Source organism: Scylla paramamosain, chromosome 38 (genome assembly GCF_035594125.1).
Source record: "Scylla paramamosain isolate STU-SP2022 chromosome 38, ASM3559412v1, whole genome shotgun sequence".
Lineage (NCBI taxonomy): Eukaryota > Metazoa > Arthropoda > Malacostraca > Decapoda > Portunidae > Scylla > Scylla paramamosain.
Window position 1 is genome coordinate 14,302,002 of NC_087188.1, and position 24,233 is coordinate 14,326,234.

The 24,233-nt window shown below is 41.5% G+C and overlaps 1 protein-coding gene across 2 annotated transcripts; it reads right to left on the reverse strand.

The window, feature by feature from the left end:
* Window positions 1-784: 784 nt before the first annotated feature.
* LOC135091861 (very low-density lipoprotein receptor-like) lies at window positions 785-11,449 on the reverse strand. Of its 2 annotated transcripts, none has more exons than XM_063989897.1 (17): window positions 11,294-11,449; window positions 9,416-9,567; window positions 9,013-9,166; window positions 8,251-8,354; window positions 7,732-7,860; window positions 7,233-7,488; window positions 6,879-7,009; window positions 6,288-6,429; window positions 5,744-5,906; window positions 5,230-5,370; window positions 4,861-5,079; window positions 4,261-4,465; window positions 3,823-3,975; window positions 3,302-3,476; window positions 2,733-2,944; window positions 2,057-2,248; window positions 785-1,887 (listed from the first exon to the last, which is right to left on the reverse strand). In XM_063989897.1, the coding sequence occupies exons 1-17, from the start codon at window positions 11,358-11,360 to the stop codon at window positions 1,858-1,860; spliced, it is 2,625 nt and encodes an 874-aa protein (XP_063845967.1). In that variant the 5' UTR covers window positions 11,361-11,449; the 3' UTR covers window positions 785-1,857. The 2 variants fall into 2 exon arrangements, with proteins under 2 accessions (XP_063845967.1, XP_063845968.1); XM_063989898.1 differs by having other exon boundaries at window positions 9,416-9,516; window positions 11,294-11,442.
* Window positions 11,450-24,233: the final 12,784 nt, after the last annotated feature.

Consider the following 24,233-nt stretch of genomic DNA (forward strand, 5'->3'; position numbering starts at 1 on the left):
TGACTGCGGTGTGATGTTTTGCCAGTGTGTAGTCATGTTTAGTATACACAGCCTTGGTCACTCACACAGCCTAGTCAAATCAGTATCAAGAAACGTAAAATTCTTGGTCAGTAAAACACACAAACTTACATCAATACAAACCGAACTCTCTCTCTCTCTCTCTCTCTCTCTCTCTCTCAGAGGATACAAATTTACAGCTTTACACCTTCTCATTCACTCCAACACACACACACACACACACACACACACACACAAATAAAAAAAACAAACAAACTTGCACCATCACTAATATAATCTAATCTCTCTCTCTCTCTCTCTCTCTCTCTCTCTCTCTCTCTCTCTCTCTCATACACCGTGTAGTGTATGGGTTAGTACGCTCAGCTCACAATAAAGAAGGGCTGGGTTCGAGTCCCACCGCTATGGCATAATCCATATTGGACACCATTTGGACGCCGACAGCTGTGGAGGAGGCGGGGAGAGGATGCCAACGGCGACGCTGGCGGCACAGGGTCAGAGGGGAACGGCGGTGGAGGAGAGGGAGGGAAGAGGAGATGGCGACGGTGAGGGGTGAGGGATGAGGGCAATGGCGACACCACCAACCGCACGCATTCAGTTTGTCATTACTATAATATTTTATAGTATATTTTATAGTATTTTTATTTCAATGGTGTATTTTGGCACCATGACCTTAGTTGTTGTGGTGCCATGCAAGAAACTGTCTGACCATTTCGCTTCACTTGCAATCCAGTTCTTCCGCATCACTTTCAATTGATATGGAAACAGCTTGATACATTATGCATTTTATTATATCAATAGATATTGTGTTGCCATTAGAAATATATAGAAGTATCATTCACAAGCTATCATATCACTAGGTATAAAAAATAAATACAAGTAATAAAAAAACTGGAGCATGTGACAAGACACTGGCCAGAAACATAAATTAAGTAATGCATTGAAAGACTCACATTTGCCACCAGTGTGTCACATCATCTTAGGAAACACTTAACAATACCTTTGTGCTTTACCTCAGATTAAAGAAAAAAAAGATACATTTGTGATCTATACTTGAGATACACAACAAGGAACAGGCTCTTCTGATCACTGTTTCTTGCCGTGTCACAAAGCCACGTGTAACACTGTCCTTATGTGTCCATCACACCTTGCAAGAGGAACAGAAACACTCCACTACTACTCTTAAGGACTACTTACTAATCTACTATCATGACATGGCCGCAAGACATCTACAGACGTACTTTTGATGTATGACTAGCCAGCATGCTCGTTACAGCCCGTCACTACAAAAACAGCCTCTCGTAACAAGTAACATTATCTTCACAACGTGTCTCTGACGTGATCTCCATGGTGAATTCCAGCATGGAGTAAATACATTGGTCATTTGGTCCTTAACACGTAAACGATCATGATGGGTGATAGGAATGATGAGTGATGATCAGAGGATTCATGTCCCAAGAGGTTACTTTCCTCTCTTGGTCAACACTTTCCTCTTTTAAATACTATATACATATGTACACTGTACATTCATATCACAATCCTATGCACAACTTCTACATATCACTGTCTTTTGCGGGTATAAATAAGGCATTGCAAAAAACTTCACCCACTTCACATCTACAAATCTGTCTACAGAATCTACAAATTTATCCACCCACTCTACAAATGGTCTATAAAATACACTACACCAGTAAAGAAGATTTGTGGCCAACCTTCAGAACTTCTTTGGTACATCGAGAATCCCCTTCCTCCTCCTGTCCCTTTGGCCACATCGACAGTACTAGTCTGGTCTCTGTTGTATGTCTTGCACGCTCAATCCAAAGGGCTGCACCTCCACTTCCCTCACTTCTTTGGTGTTAGTAGCACTGAATCCTGGAAAAAGATAACATAAAAGAGCATTGAAATGATGTTAATAGTACAAAATCTTGAACAAAAATAACGAAAAAAGAATTCAAAACGTAAATACTGAGACTACTTGAGCAAATACAAACGGTTCAGACACAGACAGATAAAGTTAAAAAGTGCTAACTACACTACTCACATCATGGTCAATCAACACTTTATTCTGAGCATCGCTGTAGTCATACTCCTGCGGGAGGAATATAATGCCATCCTGCTCAATGGTGTAGCCGCTCCCGTCCTCCTCAATGCCTGTGGTCTTGCGGTACACTGGGTTGGGGAAGCGAGTGTGGATGATAACCCGTCGACGCATCTTCAGGAACCCAACAAACATCTGTGGAGTGGAAATGTTGCAGGTGAGTAATGGTAAATGTATAAAGTATGAGAAGTTTAACTAGAGGGAACAGTAGTGGAATATTCCCAGTGTGTCAAGAATAATTTGTGAGATGTTTAAAGTTTGGTAAATACGTGATGACAATTAGCCGATGTTAATGTTTTGTAAAGGTAAGTGGAATAAAAAGATTCACTACCAGATCAGTAGTAATAATAATATATGCAATATTTAAGGATATAATGACACAGGTCTCAACATGGCTAAGGTTAAGTTATGCATCCATCTATTTATATACCAAGCTGGCAGTCCAACACGGGGTGGCCTGTACAAAGCACCACACACACATACATTCTTAACCCGTTAGCCGCTGGTGGAAAGGAAGTCAAATGAACATCTTACTACTTGCCAGTTTAGGCGTAGCACACCCACACACATCCATAGCAAGACCCCACAACATAAAGGAGTAAAAGTGTAGTTGACTCACCCCAACAGCAAGGCCAAGAACTACGAGGGATCCCAGCACAACACCCAGCACCATGCCAGCCTGGGGACTCGACACTTCAATGACCGTCTTCTCCTGATTACTGCTGCTGCTGGGCGGACCAAACACTGCCGATGGGAGGAGTCCTTCAGGCAAAGTATCTACCATTGCTGTATCCTCGTTGTTACCGCCAGGGGACACGATAACAGTGGTATCTGGAAATGACGAGTTTTTGTGATGATGTGTGCTTGAAGGTTGTTTGTTTATGCTTATGCTGAGGACGTCTAAGAGTGCAGGAATGTAAGGGAAGTGTTTGTGTGTGTGTGTGTGGGGAAGAATTATCATAAGAGTAAAAGAATACCTACACCTATCACGTGTCCAATTAAGGCTTACTAGTTCATGCATCAATTCCTATCCAATTCATAGACATAAAACTCTCGTATATCAAATTACGGAAATGATACTCACATATATCAGTTCTAATTCAGGTTACGGACATGAAACTCTCCAGTCACCACACTTCATGACATCACCACTCTGGGCAACTGTGTGCATGTGATGGCTGTGCTTACCGTTAATACAAGTGGTTCCGTCAAGGGAGATTGAGAAGCCGTCGGCACAGATACACATAGGTTGTCCCTGAGAGGTGCGGACACAGAAGTGGCTGCACCTGTGGGCCTCACACACGTTCTCCCCCGATGGTTGCCGGTACTGGTGGTAAACATGGACGACTCGAGGCGCTTCCAGCTGTGGAGAGGCGGAGGTTAGCAGAACAAGAGGCAATGGAATGTTTGAAAATCTAAGTCAGTCAGGTGGAGAGGTGGATGCTACCAGAACAAGAGCTAAAAGTGCTTGAACAACAGAAGAAACAAACTCCCATCTATATGTAAGGGAAGTGCTGTTTTCTTTAATCATTTCAGTACAAATTATTAAACTGTATGGATAAGGTGCTTTCTTGAGTCTAAATCTCCATCAGAACTCAGGTACCGCATATGGGAGAGACAAGTGACAAAGGCTCGTACACGGTGTCAACCTCTCACACTCATGGAATGGCGAAAGGAGAAAAAGAACGATCTCTAACTACGTCACTTACCAGGTGGCCGGCAGACACGTGCTGAATATTGTCTCCGTTGAACTTGTCAGCACTGAAGAGTCCAATCTCAGACCAATCCACCCAGTACAGCCTGTCCTCAAACACTGACACTGAGTAGGGCAGGCGAAGCACCTCAGACGAGTACAGCACAGTCTGGGGGTAGAGAGGTGCTGTGAGGGTGTGCTGTGGGGATGTGCTGTCAGGCTGTGCTGCTCTCCTACACTTAAAGTATTTTAGACACTTCTGAATATCGATTTGAATTCTCTTAAGCGGGAAATTTTCAGACACTTGTACTGCAACTTTGATAATCTATTTGGCTGTTCTCTTTACGGACTAGCAGCTCAGTGGGCTTTTTCTTTCTTTTTTTACTTTAACACTTACAGAGCATTACTTTATCTCCCAATCAATCTATATTAGACAACACTGACAGAACATTACCTCGACTCCTGATCCATCCATATTAGACATCTTGATCTTGTTGAGGTAGCCGTCACACCAGTACAGCTTCTTGTTGGTGTAGTCCACAGTGATGCCGTTGGGCCAGTGCACATCAGGAGCGATGATAAGAGGGGTTCTTTCATTGCCATCAAGACCAGAGCGTTCAATCTTGGGTGCATTTCCCCAGTCAGTCCAGTACACGTACCTGGGAGAAAGAGAGAGAGAGGGCAGTCAGTTCAAGGTCCATCGTATATTGACTTCAGGGTGACTTCAGGGAGGGACGTGAAGAGTTTAGGTAATATGAACACACCAAGAGGCACAAGGCAGTCAGTCCACACCCTATCATGTATCTACCTCAGGGTGCAGGAAGGATACAAAAACTTTAGGTAATTTAAACGAAGCAGGTGGAAAAACAATTGGATCTGAGTAATATAAACAGAGGAGGAAGCAGGAGTTAAACCATGAAATTTAAGAAACAAAAAGTTTACGTGATATGATCAGAGATGGAGGAAAGACAATGAAACTTTTGAGTAATATAAACAAAGCAGGAAAAGGGAGTTAATCCATCTAATTCAAGACCCAAGTGTTTGTGGCACTCACCCATCAACGGGATTCACGGCAATGGCGCGAGGAAGGTCCAGCTTATCAGTCACAATGGTGCGAGTCCAGCGGCCGTCCCAGGAAATCATCTGGATCTTGTTAGCCGCGATGTCTGTGTAGTAAATGTTTCCATGTATCCAGTCGACTGCAAGACCATCCACTGTCATCTCATCCTTCTCCACCAACACCTCAGGAGTCTCTGGGCTGCTCATGTGGGCTCTGTGTGGATGGGGAAAGAGAAATGAGGTGCTGTACTGTACTAACACTGCAATTCAGCATATACAGTTCAATTTCAATACATAAACTCTTCCTTTTAGTCTTTGTTTCACTGTCATGCAATTCCTGGCTTGTCTTCTCTTTTTGACTCACCTCTTGATCTTCTTGTCCTTGTTGTCGCACCAAATGATCTGGTTGGTTTTGTACTGGAAGTCGAAGGCGGTGGCTCTCCTGGCATCCTTGACGAGGGTGGTCAGTTCTCCGTCCCTTAGTCTCAGGATCCGAATGTCGTAGCTGTAGCCGGACATAATGATTAGCGAGAGTGCAAGTGTAAAATGTCTCCTTCACTTGTCTTCCTCCTCTAATTAAACTAAACGAAAGCAAAGTGAAAGGTAGAACTGAAGCGAAAATATATAAATTAATTAAATCAAAATTCGAAAAAAAAAAGGAAAAAACTTTCATCAGAACCTGTTAGAAGTAGCTAAGACAAGGTAACAGGACATTTAAGAAGAGCCCCAGGATATCTAAAGATTCCCTTCCTTGCATGAGGTTGCAGGATTACATTAGCATTATCTGTGGGAGAATATGAAGTAGGAACCCCCAATGTTTAAGAATGTCCCACAATATCCAAAAGGTTCCCTCCCTTGCTTGAAGTTACTTGCATTACCTGTGGGAGAAGATGAGGTAAGGGTCGCCAGAATCAGCCTTGCAGCGTGTGTAGTTGGAAGGATCACGGCGATAGCCAGGCTGACAGGAGCAGTGGAAGCCCCCAATGGTGTTAGTGCACTTCTGGGAGCAGGATCCGGGCGCCTCCAGACACTCATCAATGTCTGTGGCAGAGAATTACACCCTCAGGAACAAAAATTTAGTGGGAGGTTAAGGAGACCGGTTAAAGAAAGAGGTTAAGGAGAGAATTACGCCGTCAGGAACACAGATTTAATGGAAGGTTAAAGAAAACTACAAGAGTTATATTAGTACTCATAAGAAATGCATGTGGCGAGCTTAAATTATATTAAGTTTTAAAGAGCAACCTATCTGCACATCATTGATCTTAATCATACTCGTGAGACAAAATCCTTGTTCATATTTCCCTAGAATAATGAAAACACCCTTGAAAACCGCAGTAACTTCCTCTTTAGGCTGTTAAATGTAAAAGTGAAGAGCCGAGATGTTTGGGCATACAGACTGAAGAGTGACAGTCAAGTCCTCACCTTCACAGTTAAACTTTCTGGCGAGTCTGTAACCCGGCCGGCACTGGCAGTAGTACGACTCCCGAGTGTTGACGCAAAGGTGCTCACACCCGCCGTTCTTCTCCCGGCACTCGTCAATGCCACACAGCTGCACCAACTCATCCTGTCACAAGGAAGGCATTTGGTTCAGTAATGTCTGGATGTAATGTTGTATGCTGTTATACTGTTACTCTCTACATGATGCTATTGTGAATTTATTGTCAATCAAAATCTACAGTAGTGTTTGACGATTGGGATGACAATTTTAAGAATCAACGAATTAAATGGAGCTACTTAATGGTAAAATAATATCTTATGTTCTAGATAAACCTCTAAGGAAGTCCAAAAGTCTATTACGAAACAAACGAAGGGGTTAACAACTAGAGTGAGTGAGTGAGAGTGAGTGATTTAAGCAAGGTAGCCAATTCACCTCACCATTACTGCAATATAATACCAACTCACTAAGAACAGAATGTAAGAAAATCTGTAAGTCTAGTATGAAACAAAGAAGGAGTTGAGAGCTTGACTGAGTGTGTGAGTGAGTGCGTGACATAAGCAAAGTGGTCTCCTCACCTCGCCCTTACTGCAGTCATTGATGCCGTCACACATGCGCTGCTTCGGGATGCACTTGCCGTCCCCACAGGAGAACTGGCTCTCTGGGTTACACGTGTCGTTGCTCCTCGGGGTGGGGGTCGTCTGTAGATCTGCCAGTATTGCATTGTGTGTGAGGTGCTGGCTTAGTATTGTAAGAGCACTGTTATTTTCATGGATTAAACTTTCTTAAGGTAAAAAGAAAAGGAAGAATTTGCATGTAAAAGAAATGGAAACGAGAGAGAGAGAGAGAGAGAGAGAGAGAGAGAGAGAGAGAGAGAGAGAGAGAGAGAGAGAGAGAGAGAGAGAGAGAGAGAAACCCCACTAATAACCTACCACAGTCCTGTTCATCTGAGTTGTCCATGCACTGCGCGGAGCCATCACACCTTCTCTCCGCCGGGATACAGCCTGCATTGGCGCACTTGAACTGACCCTCAGGACACTGGGCGGGGCAGTCCCTTTCATCTGTCCCATCCTCGCAGTCCGCCTTGCCGTCACACACCCAGTTCTGTAGTATGCACGTGAGGCCACACTGCACCTCCCCGGCCAGGCAGAGTGAGGGAAGTGTGCCTGTTTGAGTCCTACTGCAATGCTGAGGGTAAAAAAAGGAATGGGTAGAGGTTAGTGTGAGGAAGAGGAAAGGTGAAAGAAGTGGTGAGTTTGAAAATGGTTTATTATGACGAGCGAAACAAACACGGTGAAATAATGGTTTATGCGAAGAGCGAGAGAGAGAGAGAGAGAGAGAGAGAGAGAGAGAGAGAGAGAGAGAGAGAGAGAGAGAGAGAGAGAGAGAGAGAGAAACACAAACATATACACTTTTCCCGCGTTCACTCACCCTCTCGTCTGAACCGTCCATGCAGTCATCACTCCCGTCACACTTCCAGCGGTAAGGGATGCGGCGGCCGTTCTCACAGTAGAAATGGTCAGGGGAGGGCGCCTCAGTGGTCTCCTCTGGACAATCCGCCTGGAAAAAAAAAAAAAAAGATGATTATTCAGTTCATTCAATACAAACTCGGTCATTTATTTCATTCAGTTTAATCTATTGCCTTTCTGTCACTCACTCCGCAATGACTTAGCGCTTGAACTCTTTCAGTACGGAGGTTTCAAGACAGTTATCCTTTAATTTTCGATAATCACTTTGGCTTTTATCTTTAAGGAATGGAACCTCAATGACTTATCCTCTCTCTCTCTCTCTCTCTCTCTCTCTCTCTCTCTCTCCTTTTGTTGCCCAGTGTAAAATAGAGAGATGCGGACTTAAATATAATAACAAAAGATCTATTTATGTATCGTAAGTTATGACACAAATATAATTAAAAACATATGTGTTCTTTACAAAGCCAATTTTAATACTCACCTCATCAGACCCATCTTCACAGTCCTCCATCTTGTTGCACACGTAATCCCCAGACACACACTGGCCGTCACTCACACACTTGAACTCCCCACTCGCACACGTGGCTGTGGGAAAAAAAAAGAAGAAAAAAACACACTTAAGACCAGAGTCCATTTCTTCACCTTACATAGGACCATATTCCGAAACATTTCTGCGCTGCACCTACACTAATTGAAGTGACACGGGTTTTTAAGGGTCTTTAGGACTCTAGTGACAGATTTCAAGGTTTCTATATCAGTAACATCTCTATGGCCTTTCAAAATAGTTGTGGTGAAATTACACAGGTTTTTAAGAGTGTTTTTAGGATTCTAGTGACAGATTAACAAAGTTTCTACATTATTAACAGGAGAAACAGTCATGAGAAGCAGGCTAATCATTTATGTGGTCTTTTAAGATAATAGTGGTGAGAAAACGAGACGCTTCAGAATATGTGACTTATTTGTAAAACACACATTAGCTTACCGACTCAAATATTAATAAGTAAATTAATAAAAAAATATATACACATTTTTAAAGATAAAGTTATAGAGGAGAAAAAGGAAAGTTCGTCATCAGTTGAGTGAATGACCGAATTATAACGTTATCTTATCAACAGAGAGAGAGAGAGAGAGAGAGAGAGAGAGAGAGAGAGAGAGAGAGAGAGAGAGAGAGAGAGAGAGACAGAGAGAGAGAGAGAGCAACAGAAACAACAGCAACAACAGCAACACCGCTATCAACACCTACCACACACTTCCGCCACTTCATCTGAGCCATCGCCACAGTCATCGTGTCCGTCACATTTCCAGTTGTTGGGAATGCACTGTGTGTTGTTGCATGTAAACTCATCAGTAACACACTCCCTGGACTGTTTGCTCCTTACAGCCTCGCAGTTCTTGGTCTGGGGGAGAAGAAAAGGAGTGCTAGATGTAGAAATATTGGGTCGTATAAATAGATTGATAAATAAGAGAGAAAAGAGGAGAAAGTTGTGTTAGAAGGATAAGAGAGATAAAGAATATAAAGAAGAAAGCTAGATATGATGGCAAGGAAAATTTAAAAATGTGATTTGGGTTCTCTCTCTCTCTCTCTCTCTCTCTCTCTCTCTCTCTCTCTCTCTCTCTCTCTCTCTCTCTCTCTCTCTCTCTCTTACCTTCTCGTCCTCGCCGTCCTCACAATCTGGGTCTCCGTCACACATCCACCTCTTGGGCAGACATCTGTTTCCGTCACACAGGAATTCATGGTCGCGACACACTTGTGGAAGGGCAAGAAAGGTATCGGTGTATGACTTTGGATTTGTTACCCCTTAAAAACAGAGAGAAAATAGTTACCTGAGACAGAGCGAGAGAAGCTACAAACGATAATTTAAACTACGAAACTCAAACACTGTACACTTATTCATATATAAACAAACATCTTCATATACGTATATAAAATGAACCTGCTAATCAGTTTAAGCCTTAATAAATCACCACTAAGTCTCTAAATCCATACCTTTCACTTTCACTAAGACCGGTTTTCTGATACATTTCACTCTCTCACCACGACTATTTTCAAAGTCCACAGAGATAACTAGCCAGGTTCTCAAGAGTGTTACTCCTTTTTAATAACAAAGAAATCTTGCTAATCTGTCACAAGAACCGTAAAAAAACATTCTTGGAAAACCGTATCACTTTAACTAGAGGCTTTTGAAACTAGGCGAGGTGCGCGGCAGAAGACGTTTCAAAATACGGTTATCTGAAGTGTCGGAACTCTGCATACGAGAATCAATGACCTAAAAATAAAGAAGTGTCGAAACCCTGAATAGAAGGATCGATGCTTTAGAAACAGCATTGAAATTTTGTAGGAAAGGATCGAAGACTAAAATAAATACATGTGGTGGTGTTCTGTGTAAAAAGGATCGATGATTTTATAAGTGATGTATAGATTCAATAACGACTTGGAATGAGAAACGAGAAGAGGAGGAGATAATAATTAGTTTCCGATAGCTTCCTTATTTGACTGGATATGCATTACTAACCGGATATTTATTAATAGGTCGTAATGGTCAATATATAATGCAGTTACTATTAATGTACCTGCTATTATCATTATTTTCTAGTAGCAGCATTGGCTCACTGGTAGCTGAAATCGTTAAATTCTTCTGTTAATCCCTTCAGACTTCACAGGAAAGCGTTCTATCTTATCAGCGGAAACAGACTGAACGGAAAAACACATCAGGCAAGGATAAAGTCGTAAAAGAAGCCAGCATTTTGAAAGAACACCGCTGTTTGTGAGAATAAGTGATGCAATGACAGAAGGTGACATTGTAAAGATGCTTGTGAGGTTTTCATTAAATCAAAATGTACTACGTGGAAGGAATTAAAGACACGTTCATTTGGTTGACTGGAGAAGGAGGGCAGACAACAAGAGTGAGACTTGAGAAAATAAGGCGAGGAGAGAAGAGATAGAAAAAAAGGGAAGTTAATATTATATGAATGGGAATACAAGACTAAAAATGACATTATAAAGCAACATAAGAACGAATGACATGGATGACAATAGTGTAAGTTGAGTTTAAGAATGATAGTGCAAAATAACATAAGAATAATTAGTATATGAATGACAATAGTTTAAGTTAAGTTTAAGAACGATAATACAAGTTAACATAAGTGACAGAAAATGAAATACGATTAAATTGAAGAACGATAGTAGAAAATAGCAAAAGAATAGTAATATATAAATCAAAATAGCGTAAGTTGAGTTTAAGAACGATAATACAAGTTAACATAAGTGACAGAAAATGAAATACGACTAAATTGAAGAACGATAGTAGAAAATAGCAAAAGAATAGTAACATATAAATCAAAATAGCGTAAGTTGAGTTTAAGAACGACAATACAAGTTAACATAAGTGACAGAAAATGAAATACGACTAAACTGAAGAATAATAGCAGAAAATAGCAAAAGAATAATGATATATGAATTAAAACACCGTAAATTGAGTACAGTTCTGAAACACAAAGTAACTAAAAGCTCTCCATCAACTTACTGCCAGCCACAACCACCACAAGGGCACTGAAAATTAACGCCGACCTCACGTAGTCTTTCGCCGCCATGTTGCAACACTCACTCGCGCACTGCTTGCTTCCACTGCTGCCTCGCTACCACTGATCCACCAGCCTCCCTCCGCCGGCTTATATAGGCACCCGGCAGCTTCGTTCATGACCTCTCCTTGCGCGTTTTTCATATTGCTTAGTACACTTTCAATATCTCGGTACACACACACACACACACACACACACACACACACACACACACACACACACACACAAAGACGGTACTTTTCCAAGGGTATCTAAAAATAGAGCTACGCAGGTTTAGCGAAGGGAAAGCTCTGTGATTTTATGATGGAAAAAATTGATAAGTGAACTGCGGGTATAAAAAGAACGAAGAGGGAATGAAAACAGAAACTTCAGTGTCATGAACCCAAAAGACAACAGAATTGCGTCATGAGTTTGGTCAGTGCGAGGCAGAGTGCGTTGAAAATGTAACGCCACACTCCTTATCGCGGCTATAATACAACTCCGGGACTCCTGAATGGGGAACTCCAGCTAGGGATTGTATGCTAATGCGGAGTGAAGGGGAAAATTAGCTGCGAAACTTAGATGAATTTAAAGAAAGAGAGAAGGAAAGAAAAACCTCGATATTTTTTGACTTTTCGATTCTTTTTTTTTGTAATGCGGAAAATATTTAAATTGTACTATATCAATATGTATTTGTCTGTCTGCCTGTCTGTCTGTCTGTTTCCTGGGAGTCTAATTATTTGGTATGCCTACCTCTCTGTCTGTCTGCCTCTCTTACTGTCTGTGTGTTTATTTTGTCGATATTTGCCATTTTGTTTGTCGTTCTGTCTGTCTGTTTGAGCGTCTATCAGCCAATCAGTCTTTATTGTCCGTCTGTCTGTTTGTCTTTCCTCCCTCTCACTCTTTCTTTCTCCCATGACAAGAATTTCAGCCTTCAAAATCACAAGACATAACAAATGGTGGCCAGCTTACACGTTACGATGTCTACAAGATGCAAGGAACTTTCTGATCTACCTCACGTGCCCACCTGCCTAGCTACCTGCCCAGCCAGAGGGGCGCGGGCTCACCTGGGCAGGTAACATGTCCTCCGTTAGACTGGAGCTCCAATCCAACTGTAGTAGGAGTATTGTCCACTCTGCCCACTAGACGCCGGCGACTTCCGGAAACATGATGAGCTTAAAATTCACGTGCTCGAAAATAAAGGGAGGGAAAATGTAAGAAAGAAAGAAAGAAAGAAAAAAAGAGAAAGAAGACGAGGAGGAGGGAAAATGAGGAATGAATAAATATATGAATAGATAAATAAGTATTCTAGTTCTTCGCTAGTATTTTCAAACGCTTGTTAATTTATCACTAGAATCATGAGAACCCTTGAAAACCTTAACAACTTCTACTAGAGCCAGTTTAAGGTATAGAATCACGAAAACACCCTTGAAAGAACTTCCACTACATCAAATTAAAGATACAGAATACTTGCTAAACTATCAACAAAATCACGAAAGCACCACTCAAAACCCTAATAATTTCTACTAGGAATTTTTGAAACCTGAGATAAGATTCGGAACATCTGAGAATATTGTCATCGTTATCTGGCGCAGCGCACTGTTCAGCTTGGCATGCGGTGATAAACTTCTGAGAATATTGTTATCGTTATCTAGCGCAGCGCAGTGTTCAGGTTGGCACGCGTTGGTAAACAGGCCACATTCAGAAACGCTTTGCTCTCTCACCACGACTATTTTCAAAGGCCACAGAGATGATCAGCCCGGTTCCCAAGAGTGTTTCTACTGTTAGTCATGTAGAAATCTTGTTAATCTGTCACTATAACCATTAAAACACCCTTAAAAATCCGTGTATATAGAGCCTTTTGAAAGTAGTGGAGGCGTGACGCAGAGGTGCTTCAGAATAGCATGTTTGGGAACACCTGTTGCGTTGCCATGACGACGTGAATGCACAAAAGCAGGTCGTGCTAACCTTTACGACCTCGCCCAGCCTTTTTCCTCCTTCCCCCTTTCGCTCCTCGTCACTTTCTCCACTTCTTCCTTCTCCAATTCCTTTTTTTTTTTCTTGTTTCTTATTTTCTTCATCTTTTCTCCTTTCGTTCCTCGTTGTTTTCTCTTTGTCTTCCTCCTTTCTTTCCTTCCTTCTTTGGTGTCTGTTTTCCTTCCTTTCTCTCTCATTTTCTTCCTCCTTCCTAAAAAGATGATGAGCAAACAAACGCACCTAAAATGAAACAGACCAAACTAAGATAAAGAAAGTAAGAAAAATAAAACATAAACAAAACTATAATTCCTAAGACGTTTATAGAATTTTTACGTGAAGAGGGAGAAGAAAACGAAGAAAACTGAAGTAGAGGTAGAGTTAAAAAAAAAAAAAAAAGACTAACACACGAACACGAATAAATCTGAAAATCCGTACACATTTGTAAAGATTCTGACGTGAAGTGGGGAAGCAAGAAAACGAAGTGAAGTGAAGTGTTGTATAGATTTTATATTTACGTCCAGGGAAGGTAGAGGTCAGTGAACAAAGAAGCAAAGTGAAGAGTAGGGTACGCCATGTGTGTGTGAGTGTGTGTGTGTGTGATGGACGCAGTAAAGGATATATTGTGACCACTGACCACTTAGGGTGAATGACACGAGGTGACTGAATGGCCGTGACCTCTCTCTCTCTCTCTCTCTCTCTCAAGCATAAGGGTCACTCACTCGCTTGACGCAATTTGAACGGAAGGAAAGCACGAAGAGAGGAAGAGAGGGAGGGAGGGAGGGAGTGAAGGAATAGGTGAGACGGAGGAAGGATGATGCAATACCTGAGCAGAGACTGTCAGAGATGAGACGCCACGGTGAATGGGTTACACACACACACTCTCACTCACTCTCTCTCTCTCTCTCTCTCTCTCTCTCTGGAACCTCCTCTATACTGTACTTTGTTTTTTTCTTACTATTTTTCCTGTTTGCCTGTCTTCTCCACACCTGCATCCACCCCTCTTCTCTCTTTCTATCTCTCTCTCTCTGTTTTTTCCTACTATTTTTTTCCTGTTTGCTTGCTTTCTCTACCCCTGGATATTCTCTCTCTCTCTCTCTCTCTCTCTCTCTCTCTCTCTCTCTCTGTTTATCAATTTATCTATCCGTTTCTCTATATATCTACTCATTTACTTGTCTGTCTCTCTATCTATCTATCTATATAACTATCTATCAATAACAAAGAAAAGAAACTAATAAGAATAACGAACAAGAAAAAAAAAACTACAAAAAAAGACAAAATGACAGAAAAAAAGATAAAAAAGAAAGAGAGACAACGACACGGACAAGGAAGGACACAAGCCAAGGACGGAAGAGCATTAAAGAATCCTTCCACTTCTCCTTGTGTGGAATTTTTGGGTGAAAGTAATCAAAACTCATTCCCCTCGTCAAGAGAGAGAGAGAGAGAGAGAGAGAGAGAGAGAGAGTTACCTACAAACACACACACCGTATACATAAATGCTTTGCTCTCTCACCACGACTATTTTCAAACGCCACAGAGATAATCAGCCGGGTTCTCAAGGGTGCTTCTCCTGTTAATAATGTAAAAAATCATGTTAATCTGTCATTAGAACCTTAAAAACACACTCAAAAACCCGCGCAGCTTTAATTAGATCCTTTAAAGACTTTTTTTCCTTTTCATAATGTAGAAATATTGTTATTCTGTCACTAGAACCGTAAAAGTACCCTTAAAAACTTGAGTAACTTCAACTAGAGTATTTTGAAAGAACAGGAGGTGTGGTGCAGAAGTGCTTTAGTTGATACACAGACTCTCTCTCTCTCTCTCTCTCAACACGCGATAAGACCACCCTGATAACACAAGGATTTCCGCAACACACGAGGCGAGGCGTCAACACGGGCCATACTTCCTTCGCAATGGGGTACAACAAGAGTACTTATTTGCGCAGCACACTAAGGGGACATGTATGGAAGTGCGCATTGACACGATGATATCTTCCGTGAACTGCGTAGACTAAGCAGATTGCAAGGACGAGGAGGTGTCACGCTGGCCTCGAAAAAAACCGGAAATATTTGCTTCTCTGCAAGGATAATACGCAACGCCATTGGGTGATAGATAAACAATGAAAATAAAAACAATTAAGGCAGATGCATCAATAAACAAAGAAATAAAGTAGAGAGGATGAAAATGACAATGTTAAACTAAACTACGTATATTACAAACACTTCCTCTCTCTCTTTTATCATCTATAACTTAATTTACGCTGATTTTTGCACTAGTTTCCTAAATGGTTCATTAACTTATGATAGATAAACTTAATCAAGAAGACGAAGGGAGGAAAACATATCAAAGAAAAAAAGAAGTAAATAACATAATAAAATCAGAGAGGACAAAGAAGATGAGAGGAGAGAAAGAGAAGGACAAGAGAAGATGATCAGGGAAGGAAGAGAAAGTGAGCAGAGGAAGACAGAGAAGGAAGACCATGAGAAGAGGAAAGAAATAGAAAAAAAGGAGAGGATAGGAGGAAGAATATGATAAAAATGAATGAAAGGACGGCGAAAAGGGAAAAAAGAGGAGGATATGACAGAGAAAGGAAAGAATGGGTGAAGGAAAAATAGAGAATAAATGAATACATGGAAGATGAAGCAGAGGGAAATAAAAAAAGAAGAGGAGTCATAAGAGGGAGTAAAAGAAGAGGAGGAGAGGAAAAAGATGATGATGGAATGATTAAGGAAAGAGAAAGAAAGTAAATCAGTGTTAAGCTCATCATCATCATCATCATCATCTTCTTCTTCTTCTTCTTCTTCTTCTTCTTCTTCTTCTTCTTCTTCTTCCACTTATTATTATTATTATTATTATTATTATTATTATTATTATTATTATTATTATTATTATTATTATTATCACTACTACTACTACTACTACCACTACTACTACTACTACTACTACTACTACTACTACAACTACTACCATCATAACAACAAATATGACCTTCGATTTTTTCTAATATAATTTTTTTCCTTCTAATTATTATTGAGGTCACTTTTTTTCGGCTACAAATATTTTTTTTAAGTTACGCAACAAGAAAAATCGCAATTAATCTAAATATAATGAAGTAATAAGGTCAGTAAGGCAAAAAAGGAAGAAAAAAATATATGAAAAAACGTGTGAAATAAGATTAAGTGAAAAGAAAATCATGTGTGTGTGTGTGTGTGTGTGTGTGTGTGTGTGTGTGAAAGATAGATAGATAGTAAGAGAGAAAGAAGGAAGGAAGGAAGGAAGGAAGGAAGGAAAACAGTGATGGAAGGAGTGAATGAATGAATGAATTAATTAATGAATGAAGGAGAGAAGGAAAGGACAGAAGGAAGGAAGAGAGGAAGGAAGGAAGGAATGAAGAACAAATAGATAACTGTATATATATATATATATATATATATATATATATATATATATATATATATATATATATATATATATATATATATATATATATATATATATATATATATGCTTTCACGTGCATGTATGTAAACAACGAAGAAAAAATAAACACAAAAACGAAAAAAAACAACAACGAAACACAGAATCATCACAAGACCTCCCAGTAACCACCAGCTCGAGACAGGAAGGCGCGGGACGGTGGCTGGAGGAGCATCAGACGGCGGGCGCAGGAGGAGGTGGTGGCGCCAAGGCGGTGTACCCCAGGGCGCTTGTACGAGACCCGCTCCGTTTTATCTTGCATGGTTTCACTGCCACGCCCTTCTCCTCTCAAGTAGTCATGGGGCCAGACTCTTCCACGCCTCCTTCTGCACCCTAGGCCTCCTCCTCCTCCTCCTCCTCTTCGTACTCGTCCACCTCTTCGTGTCTTGCAGTTTCCAAGTCAGAGAGGCGGACAGCGGAAGTTAGTCAGTCGTCAGTCACTATGTTGGGTGGAGAGCGGGAGGAAAAAAGAAAGGATGATAAAGAGCAGACTAGACAGAGACACAGACTGGGATGAGAGATTAATGAAGACGAGGAAGAAGAACAAGAACAAGAAGAACATCAGCAAGAACAAAAAGAATAATCAGAAGCAGAACATTTTTTTTTCCAACAATATTACGAGAGAAGACAACGAAAAATAGTCTTCCCTTGCAATACAACCACCCCAAACTTTAAAAAAAGAAAAGAAAAGAAATAAAAAGACCTCTGCTTTACACATCATCTAAAAAAAAAAAAGAAAAGAAGAGACGGAAAGGAGAAAATAAAGCAAATCACACGGAATCAAATTTTTCTCCCTTACCAAGACCTCAACCATCCAATCACCTAATTATCCAACCATCCACATATCCAACCATCCCAGCATCCAACCATCCCACACCCTCCGTCGCAGAGTCGCCACAACGCGGTGCGCGGCGGCCTGACCTGCGGCGTGACTATAGGGACGCAGGAACCCCAATTGTCATGACCCCATCACCACTGCCTCAATATCACCTCACTATCACTCAAGGGGAGGGTGGATGGCTATGTTTATATCCCGGAAGTGTGGCCTGGCCTGGGTCTTCTCCCTCTGTCCCTCTCTCTCTCTCTCTCTCTCCATCTCTATCCCTCTATACGATCCTCGATAACTGTTCTCTTCCGCTGCCTCATTCATTCTCACGTCTCCCCTTTTTAGTTCAAGGGTTCGAAGCTTCATTTAGAACGCCATTGGTTCGGTTCACGGTTCGTTTAGTGCATCGTTGTGCTTTTGTTTCAATTGTTTAGCGTCGCGGGAGTGCAAGGGGAGGAAAGGAGGTGGAGGCCTGGAGGGAAGGGAGGGTGCTTCTCTCTCTCTCTCTCTCTCTCTCTCTCTCTCTCTCTCTCTCTCTCCTAGTCACGCCAGGTCAATGCAGTGTCGGTTAATTCAAAGGTGCGTTTATTTAATGACGTCATACTGTTAATTATATGGATTATTGAGGTGGTATTCTTAGCCTGGTAGTGAAGCAGTTGCCTGTAGCCACTCTCAGTCCGTAAGCCAGTCCGTCAGTCAGTTCATATAGTCAACTGTGTAACTAAGTAGGTAGTTTGTTAGTAAGTCAGCCTACCAGGTCAGTCAGTCAGTACGTTGGTAAGATAAATACCTAGTCAGTCAGCCAGTCAGTAAGCCAGCAAGCAATTCATTCATTTATTTAGTCAGTTAGTAAGCCGGAAACTGACTCATTCAAGCAGTTAGTCAGTTAGCAGGTCACTAAGCCAACTGTTCATTCACTCATGTATTCAGGCAGCCAGTCAGTCAGTAAGCCATTCATTCACTCTCTCAAACAGTGACCCAACTATTCATTCAGCCTATCATTCACTCATTCATTCATTCAGTCAGTCAGTCAGTCAATCACTCATTCATTCAAGCACTCAACCAAACTAGAGAATACGTAATAATGATAGTAGTAGTAGTAGTAGTAGTAGTAGTAGTAATATAATATACTGCTATACTAGTTTGTCAATTAATAAACGACATAGATTTAAGGAAAACACATTTATCCACCCACCCACCCTTCCACCGTAACACCAGTGAGTGGAGAGGAGTGGAGAGCAGTGGAGAGGAGTGGAGTCATTACCCTGAATCCGCCACGAGGGATGATCCAGTTATAACCACCCGCTGGCTTGCTAACTGCCACTCCACTCCACGCCAATTACACAATATCTATTTATCCATCCACTGATTACTTGGCTGTGCGTATGTGTGTTTGTGTGTTTGCGTGTGTAGGTGTGTAGGTTCGTTTGTGTGTTATTCCACGTGTATTATTTTGTATATGGGAGTTAAATGGATATGTGGAGGTGGTGGTGGTGGTGGAGGTGGTGATGGTGGTGTAGGGACAAGTGCACTAATCACGTTGTGGGAGTCACCACCACCACCACCACCACTAGTTTATATAACCTTCATTACAGACACCACTACCACCACCACCACCACTACAGACGAGGTGGTGTTGTTATTGTTGATCATGCGTTTTGCCTCAACCTAGACCACGACCCAGACACTCACTCTCTCTCTCTCTCTCTCTCTCTCTCTCTCTCTCTCTCTCTCTCTCTCTCTCTCTCTCTCTCTCGTTTAAACTTAGTTGATATATATATAAAAGTTTCTGTTCTTTTATTTATAGTTTTATTTACATTGCGTCAAGTGCAAATTACGTTTTTCTTTTGTTTTTCACTGTTTTCTTTACGTCACGCATGCGCACAAACAAAAGAACGTCGTCAGTGAAGAACGTGGCACGAGAATTGTTTGAGATAGTTTTCAAACTTATTATTATCATCACTATTACCATTATTATTACCATTTATTATCCTGGTGAGTGCGTGCGCGTGTGTGTTTACGTGAATTGCGTACAAAGACGGACAGGATAAGAAAGACAAGCAGATAAAAAGTGTGTTAGCTTCAATAGACAGATTTAGAACAGTTAGCCCTCTCGTCCTCCTCCTCCTCCTCCTCCTCCCACAACCTTTATGTCCGCGAAATGAGATCAAGTGCCAAGGCGAAAACTAAAAATAACCTGATAAAATGATTCGCACCAAGTAATAACAGTAGTAGTAGTAGTAGTAGTAGTAGTAGTAGTAGTAGTAGTAGTAGTATATATACACAAAAATAAAATAAAAATACAGACACGCGCAAAGATGAAAGTCAGTTAATAGTAGTAATAGTAGTAGTAGTAGTAGTAGTAGTAGTAGTAGTACTCATACACAAAAATAAATAAAAAAAATACACGCGCGAAAGGAAATGAATAAGCTAACATATACAGAGGGAGAGGTAGAGGGAGAGGGAGAGGGAGAGGGAGAGGGGGTGACTGTGCATGGGTGGGTGGATGAGTGGGGTTGGTGGTGGCGGTGTTGCATTAGTCGGCGGGTCTGGTGACGGAGAGGTGGTGATGGAGGTGGTGAAGTATTAATAGGAGACGCCTTGAAATTATCATGATTTTATTTGATTTTTATTTCATTATTATTTTGTTATTGTCATCATTATCATCATCTGTGTAATATTTCCTTCCCTTTATTTTCTCACGCTTATCCTCTTTTTCTCTCAGTCAATCATAAAACCTTTATTCTTGTTTATTTATTTACGAAGAGCGATGAGGAGGAGCAGGATGAGGAGGAAGAAGAAGAAGAAGAAGAAGAACTGACGAGAACACCTATAGGACTCATTAAAGAATCCAGGTAAAAGTCAGACACACGCGGCTTTAATTAGTACAGGTGAGGAAGGACGATTACCTCAGCAACCTAAGAGAGGCAACCTGGAAGCAACAGAGACGAGAATGGTGACACGCCTTTTGCGGAACTCTGAGGGAGAGAAAGGAGGGATGGGAAGAACTGCACATTTCTTCCGGGGATGGGGAGAGAGAGGCTGAAAAGAGAAAGGATGTTGGCAGGTTTGGACGCTAGGCAGGTGTGAGCAGGTGTGTCACAGAGGCAGGTTCTAGTGACTGAATAACAATATCTCTACATTATTAACAGATGAAACAGTCTTGAGAACCCGGCTAGTCATCCCTGTGGCCTTTGAGTCGTGGTGAGAGCAAAGCGCTTCTGAATACGGGCGTTTCGGTAAATGACACTGGTTTTTAAGGGTGTTTTTACGGTTCTAGTGACATAATAGCAAGATTTCTACATTATCAACAGGAGAAACAGTCTAGAGAACCCGGCTAATCATCTCTGTGGCTTTTGAAAACAGTCGTGGTGAAAGAGTAAAGCTTTTCTGAATACCGGCCTCAGTGCGCCAGACAGCGAGGAGTGACGAAACAGGGGCCACTGTTACGCATCGGCGGGAAGACGAGGCGGCTTTCCCGGCGGCGTGGAGCAGGGCGAGTGTCCCCTGCGGTGCCGCCCTGCACGAAACAGCCTTGATCCAGAGAGGGCCGAAGCTAGCACACACACATGGCGCACTTCTGAAGGGGCGGCTGGATATGCACCAACGCAAGGACGAAAAACAAAGCGCTACGTACTGGACACACGCACATACGCACACACTCTCATAAACATAAACAAACAACTCCAGTCCCGCCACAAGAGGAAGAATAGTAAATACCAGTGTTATGCCGGCAGTAAACATCCCGTACTCACCCCCCCTGCCTCCCCTGCCTCCCTAGCCATCCCCAACCCGGCCAGCCCCGACCCGCCCCGATCCGTTGTATTGCGCATCTGCTGGACCTTGCCTGCACAACCCACACCACGCCCCGCTCTGTTATCGTCTATGTTTTTAGTCTTTTTTTACGTCGCAGCCAAATTAGCCAGTATTTCCAAACACTTCTGGCAAATCTTCTACATTCCAAAAGCTCTAGTTGAAGTGACACGGGTTTTCAAGTGTGTTTTATGGTTTTGGTAGCGGGTTTGTAGGATTTCTGTATTATTAACAGGTGAAGCACTCTTGAGAATCCAGCTAATCATCTTGTGGCAGTTGAAAAGAGTCGCGGTGAAGTGATGCGGGTTTTCAAAGGTGTTTTTATGGTTCTGGTGGCAGATTTATAAGATTTCTACATTACTGAGAGGAGAAACACTCTTGAGAACCTGGCTCATCATTTATGTGGCCTTTGAAAAGAGTCGCGGTGAAGTGATGCGGGTTTTCAAAGGTGTTTTTATGGTTCTGATAGCAGATTTATAAGATTTCTACATTACTGATAGGAGAAACACTCTTGAGAACCTGGCTAATCGTCTCTGAGACTGAAAATAATCGTGATGAAGTGACACGGTTTTCAAGGATGTTTTTTTTCCTATGGTTTTACTGACAAATTTTCAAGATTCCTACATTACTGACTGAAGAAATGCACAGTGACTTCTGTACCAACAAAGGCCACTGCATCAGACAGCTTCCCAATTCTTCTCACCACGATCCATAAATGGCTGGAATCTGTTTAAACCATCTGACCGCCGCGACCTCAAGAACTGCACACATGACGCAAGCTTGCCGCGTAATTGCAAGAGGCACCACTGACAGAAGGCTTCATGAGTGACCTTCGTATTCTTGAACATTTCTGCTTTCAATCTTGAGTGCTTTTATGAGCTTGATATGAAGTTAGCGGGGTTTTCAATAGTGTTTTATGATTCTACACTCGGAATGCACATAATAATACCTGCAGTATATGAAAAACTGCTTTTATCGTTCTGTCTTCAGCATTTTTAAGACCTATATGTGAAAGTAGCTGGATTTACAGTTCTGCCGTCCTACCTCCAGATTTTTAAAGACCTCTATATGAAATTAGTGGGGTTTCCTATAGTGTTTAAATGATTCTATTGGTAGTTTAATAATTACTCTACCCTTTTAGCAGCAAAACACACAAGAGCCTTGCCTGCAGTCCCTAAAAACACTTCATAAGAGACCAAAGCGTTTAAAAATACGACTCTAGTTTGATATCAGTGCCTATGTTAATATTTTGACCCTCTCCAGCAGTGGTTCCCAGACTGTCGTGATTCAAGTGGTTGTAAATTTAAGTATTACATAAGTGCCACGTAGTCAATTGGTTACCTTAGTGCAATTTCAGTTTTCAAGGCGCTTTTTGAAATAAATTGAACTCAACTGGGTTTTTTGATATTTTATTTCATTTTATCTTATTTAATTTGATGTGTGAGTGATACCTAAGCGGTTTTCAGAGAGATAGATATTTAGATAGATAGATAGATAGAGACAGACAGATAGATAGATAGATAGATAGATAGATGATAGATAGATAGATAGATAGATAGATAGATAGAGAGAGAGAGAGAGAGAGAGAGAGAGAGAGAGAGAGAGAGAGAGAGAGAGAGAGAGAGAGAGAGAGAGAGAGAGAGAGTATTTTTATAACCTTTCGCCAACGTCCTTCACACGTCAAACAAACAAACAAATAAACAAACAAATAGATAAATAGATAAATAAATCAATAAACAAAAATTATCGTTTTCTGATGTCCATTCATAACGCGCATTACATCACTCCTCCTCCCCCTCCTCCTCCTCCTCCTCCTCCTCCTCCTCCTCCTCCTCCTCCTCCTCCTCCTCTCTCTCAGTCACGTGGCTAGCAGCATGAGTATGGGGAGAGCTATATTCCCTTCTCTTCCCCTCTTCTCCCCTCTCTCTCCCCTCCTCATGCCCTCCCATCTCCCTCTCCCTCTCTCTCTCTTTCTGCAATAAGCAATCACGCAAAGTACAAATCGTGTTGCGTCACACCCATAAGTCGCAGAGAGAGAGAGAGAGAGAGAGAGAGAGAGAGAGAGAGAGAGAGAGAGAGAGAGAGAGAGAGAAATGGGAGGGTAAAGATTTAAAATAAGTTGAATGAACAGATCTCTCTCTCTCTCTCTCTCTCTCTCTCTCTCTCTCTCTCTCTCTCTCTCTCTCTCTCTCTCTCTCTCTCTCTCTCACCAGCTGACGCAACATTCAGTACCCTTTGCACTACCTACCACCAGACGATAGAGAGAGAGAGAGAGAGAGAGAGAGAGAGAGAGAGAGAGAGAGAGAGAGAGAGAGAGAGAGAGAGAGAGAGTAATTTTAACAGACAGTTTCTCGGAACTTGCCGCTAGCGTGTGTGTGTGTGTGTGTGTGTGTCTGACTTCTTCCTGTTAACGTCATGCAACACATTCTTCCTCCTCCTCCTCCTCCTCCTCTTTCTCTTCTTCTTCTTCTTCTTCTTCTTCTTCTTCTCCCTCCTTTTATTAACTTCTCCTGATTTGTTTCTTGTAAGTATGAATGAAAAGATATAATGATAAAAGATAATAAATACATTAGTAAATAAATAAATAAATGAATGAATAAATAAAAAATAAATAAAATAAAATAAATAAAGAATAAAAAATAAAAAAATAGATGTTAGATTCAATTTCATGATTACGGATGGAAAAAGAGAGAGAGAGAGAGAGAGAGAGAGAGAGAGAGAGAGAGAGAGAGAGAGAGAGAGAGAGAGAGAGAGAGAGGATTTTCTTAACATCGAGGTATAAATAATTTCTCATAAAGGGTTACAGAAAAAGTCTC

Bases quoted from the DNA above. Each gene is read 5' to 3' on its own strand.
- LOC135091861 (XM_063989897.1), bottom strand. From the start codon at position 11,360: ATGGCGGCGAAAGACTACGTGAGGTCGGCGTTAATTTTCAGTGCCCTT. The intron at 3,976-4,260 runs GTAATGTTCTGT...CTCTACCCCCAG, and splicing joins TGGATGGATCAGGAGTCGAG to ACTGTGCTGTACTCGTCTGA. The intron at 2,945-3,301 runs GTAAGCACAGCC...CGTCATTTCCAG, and splicing joins CGGAACCACTTGTATTAACG to ATACCACTGTTATCGTGTCC.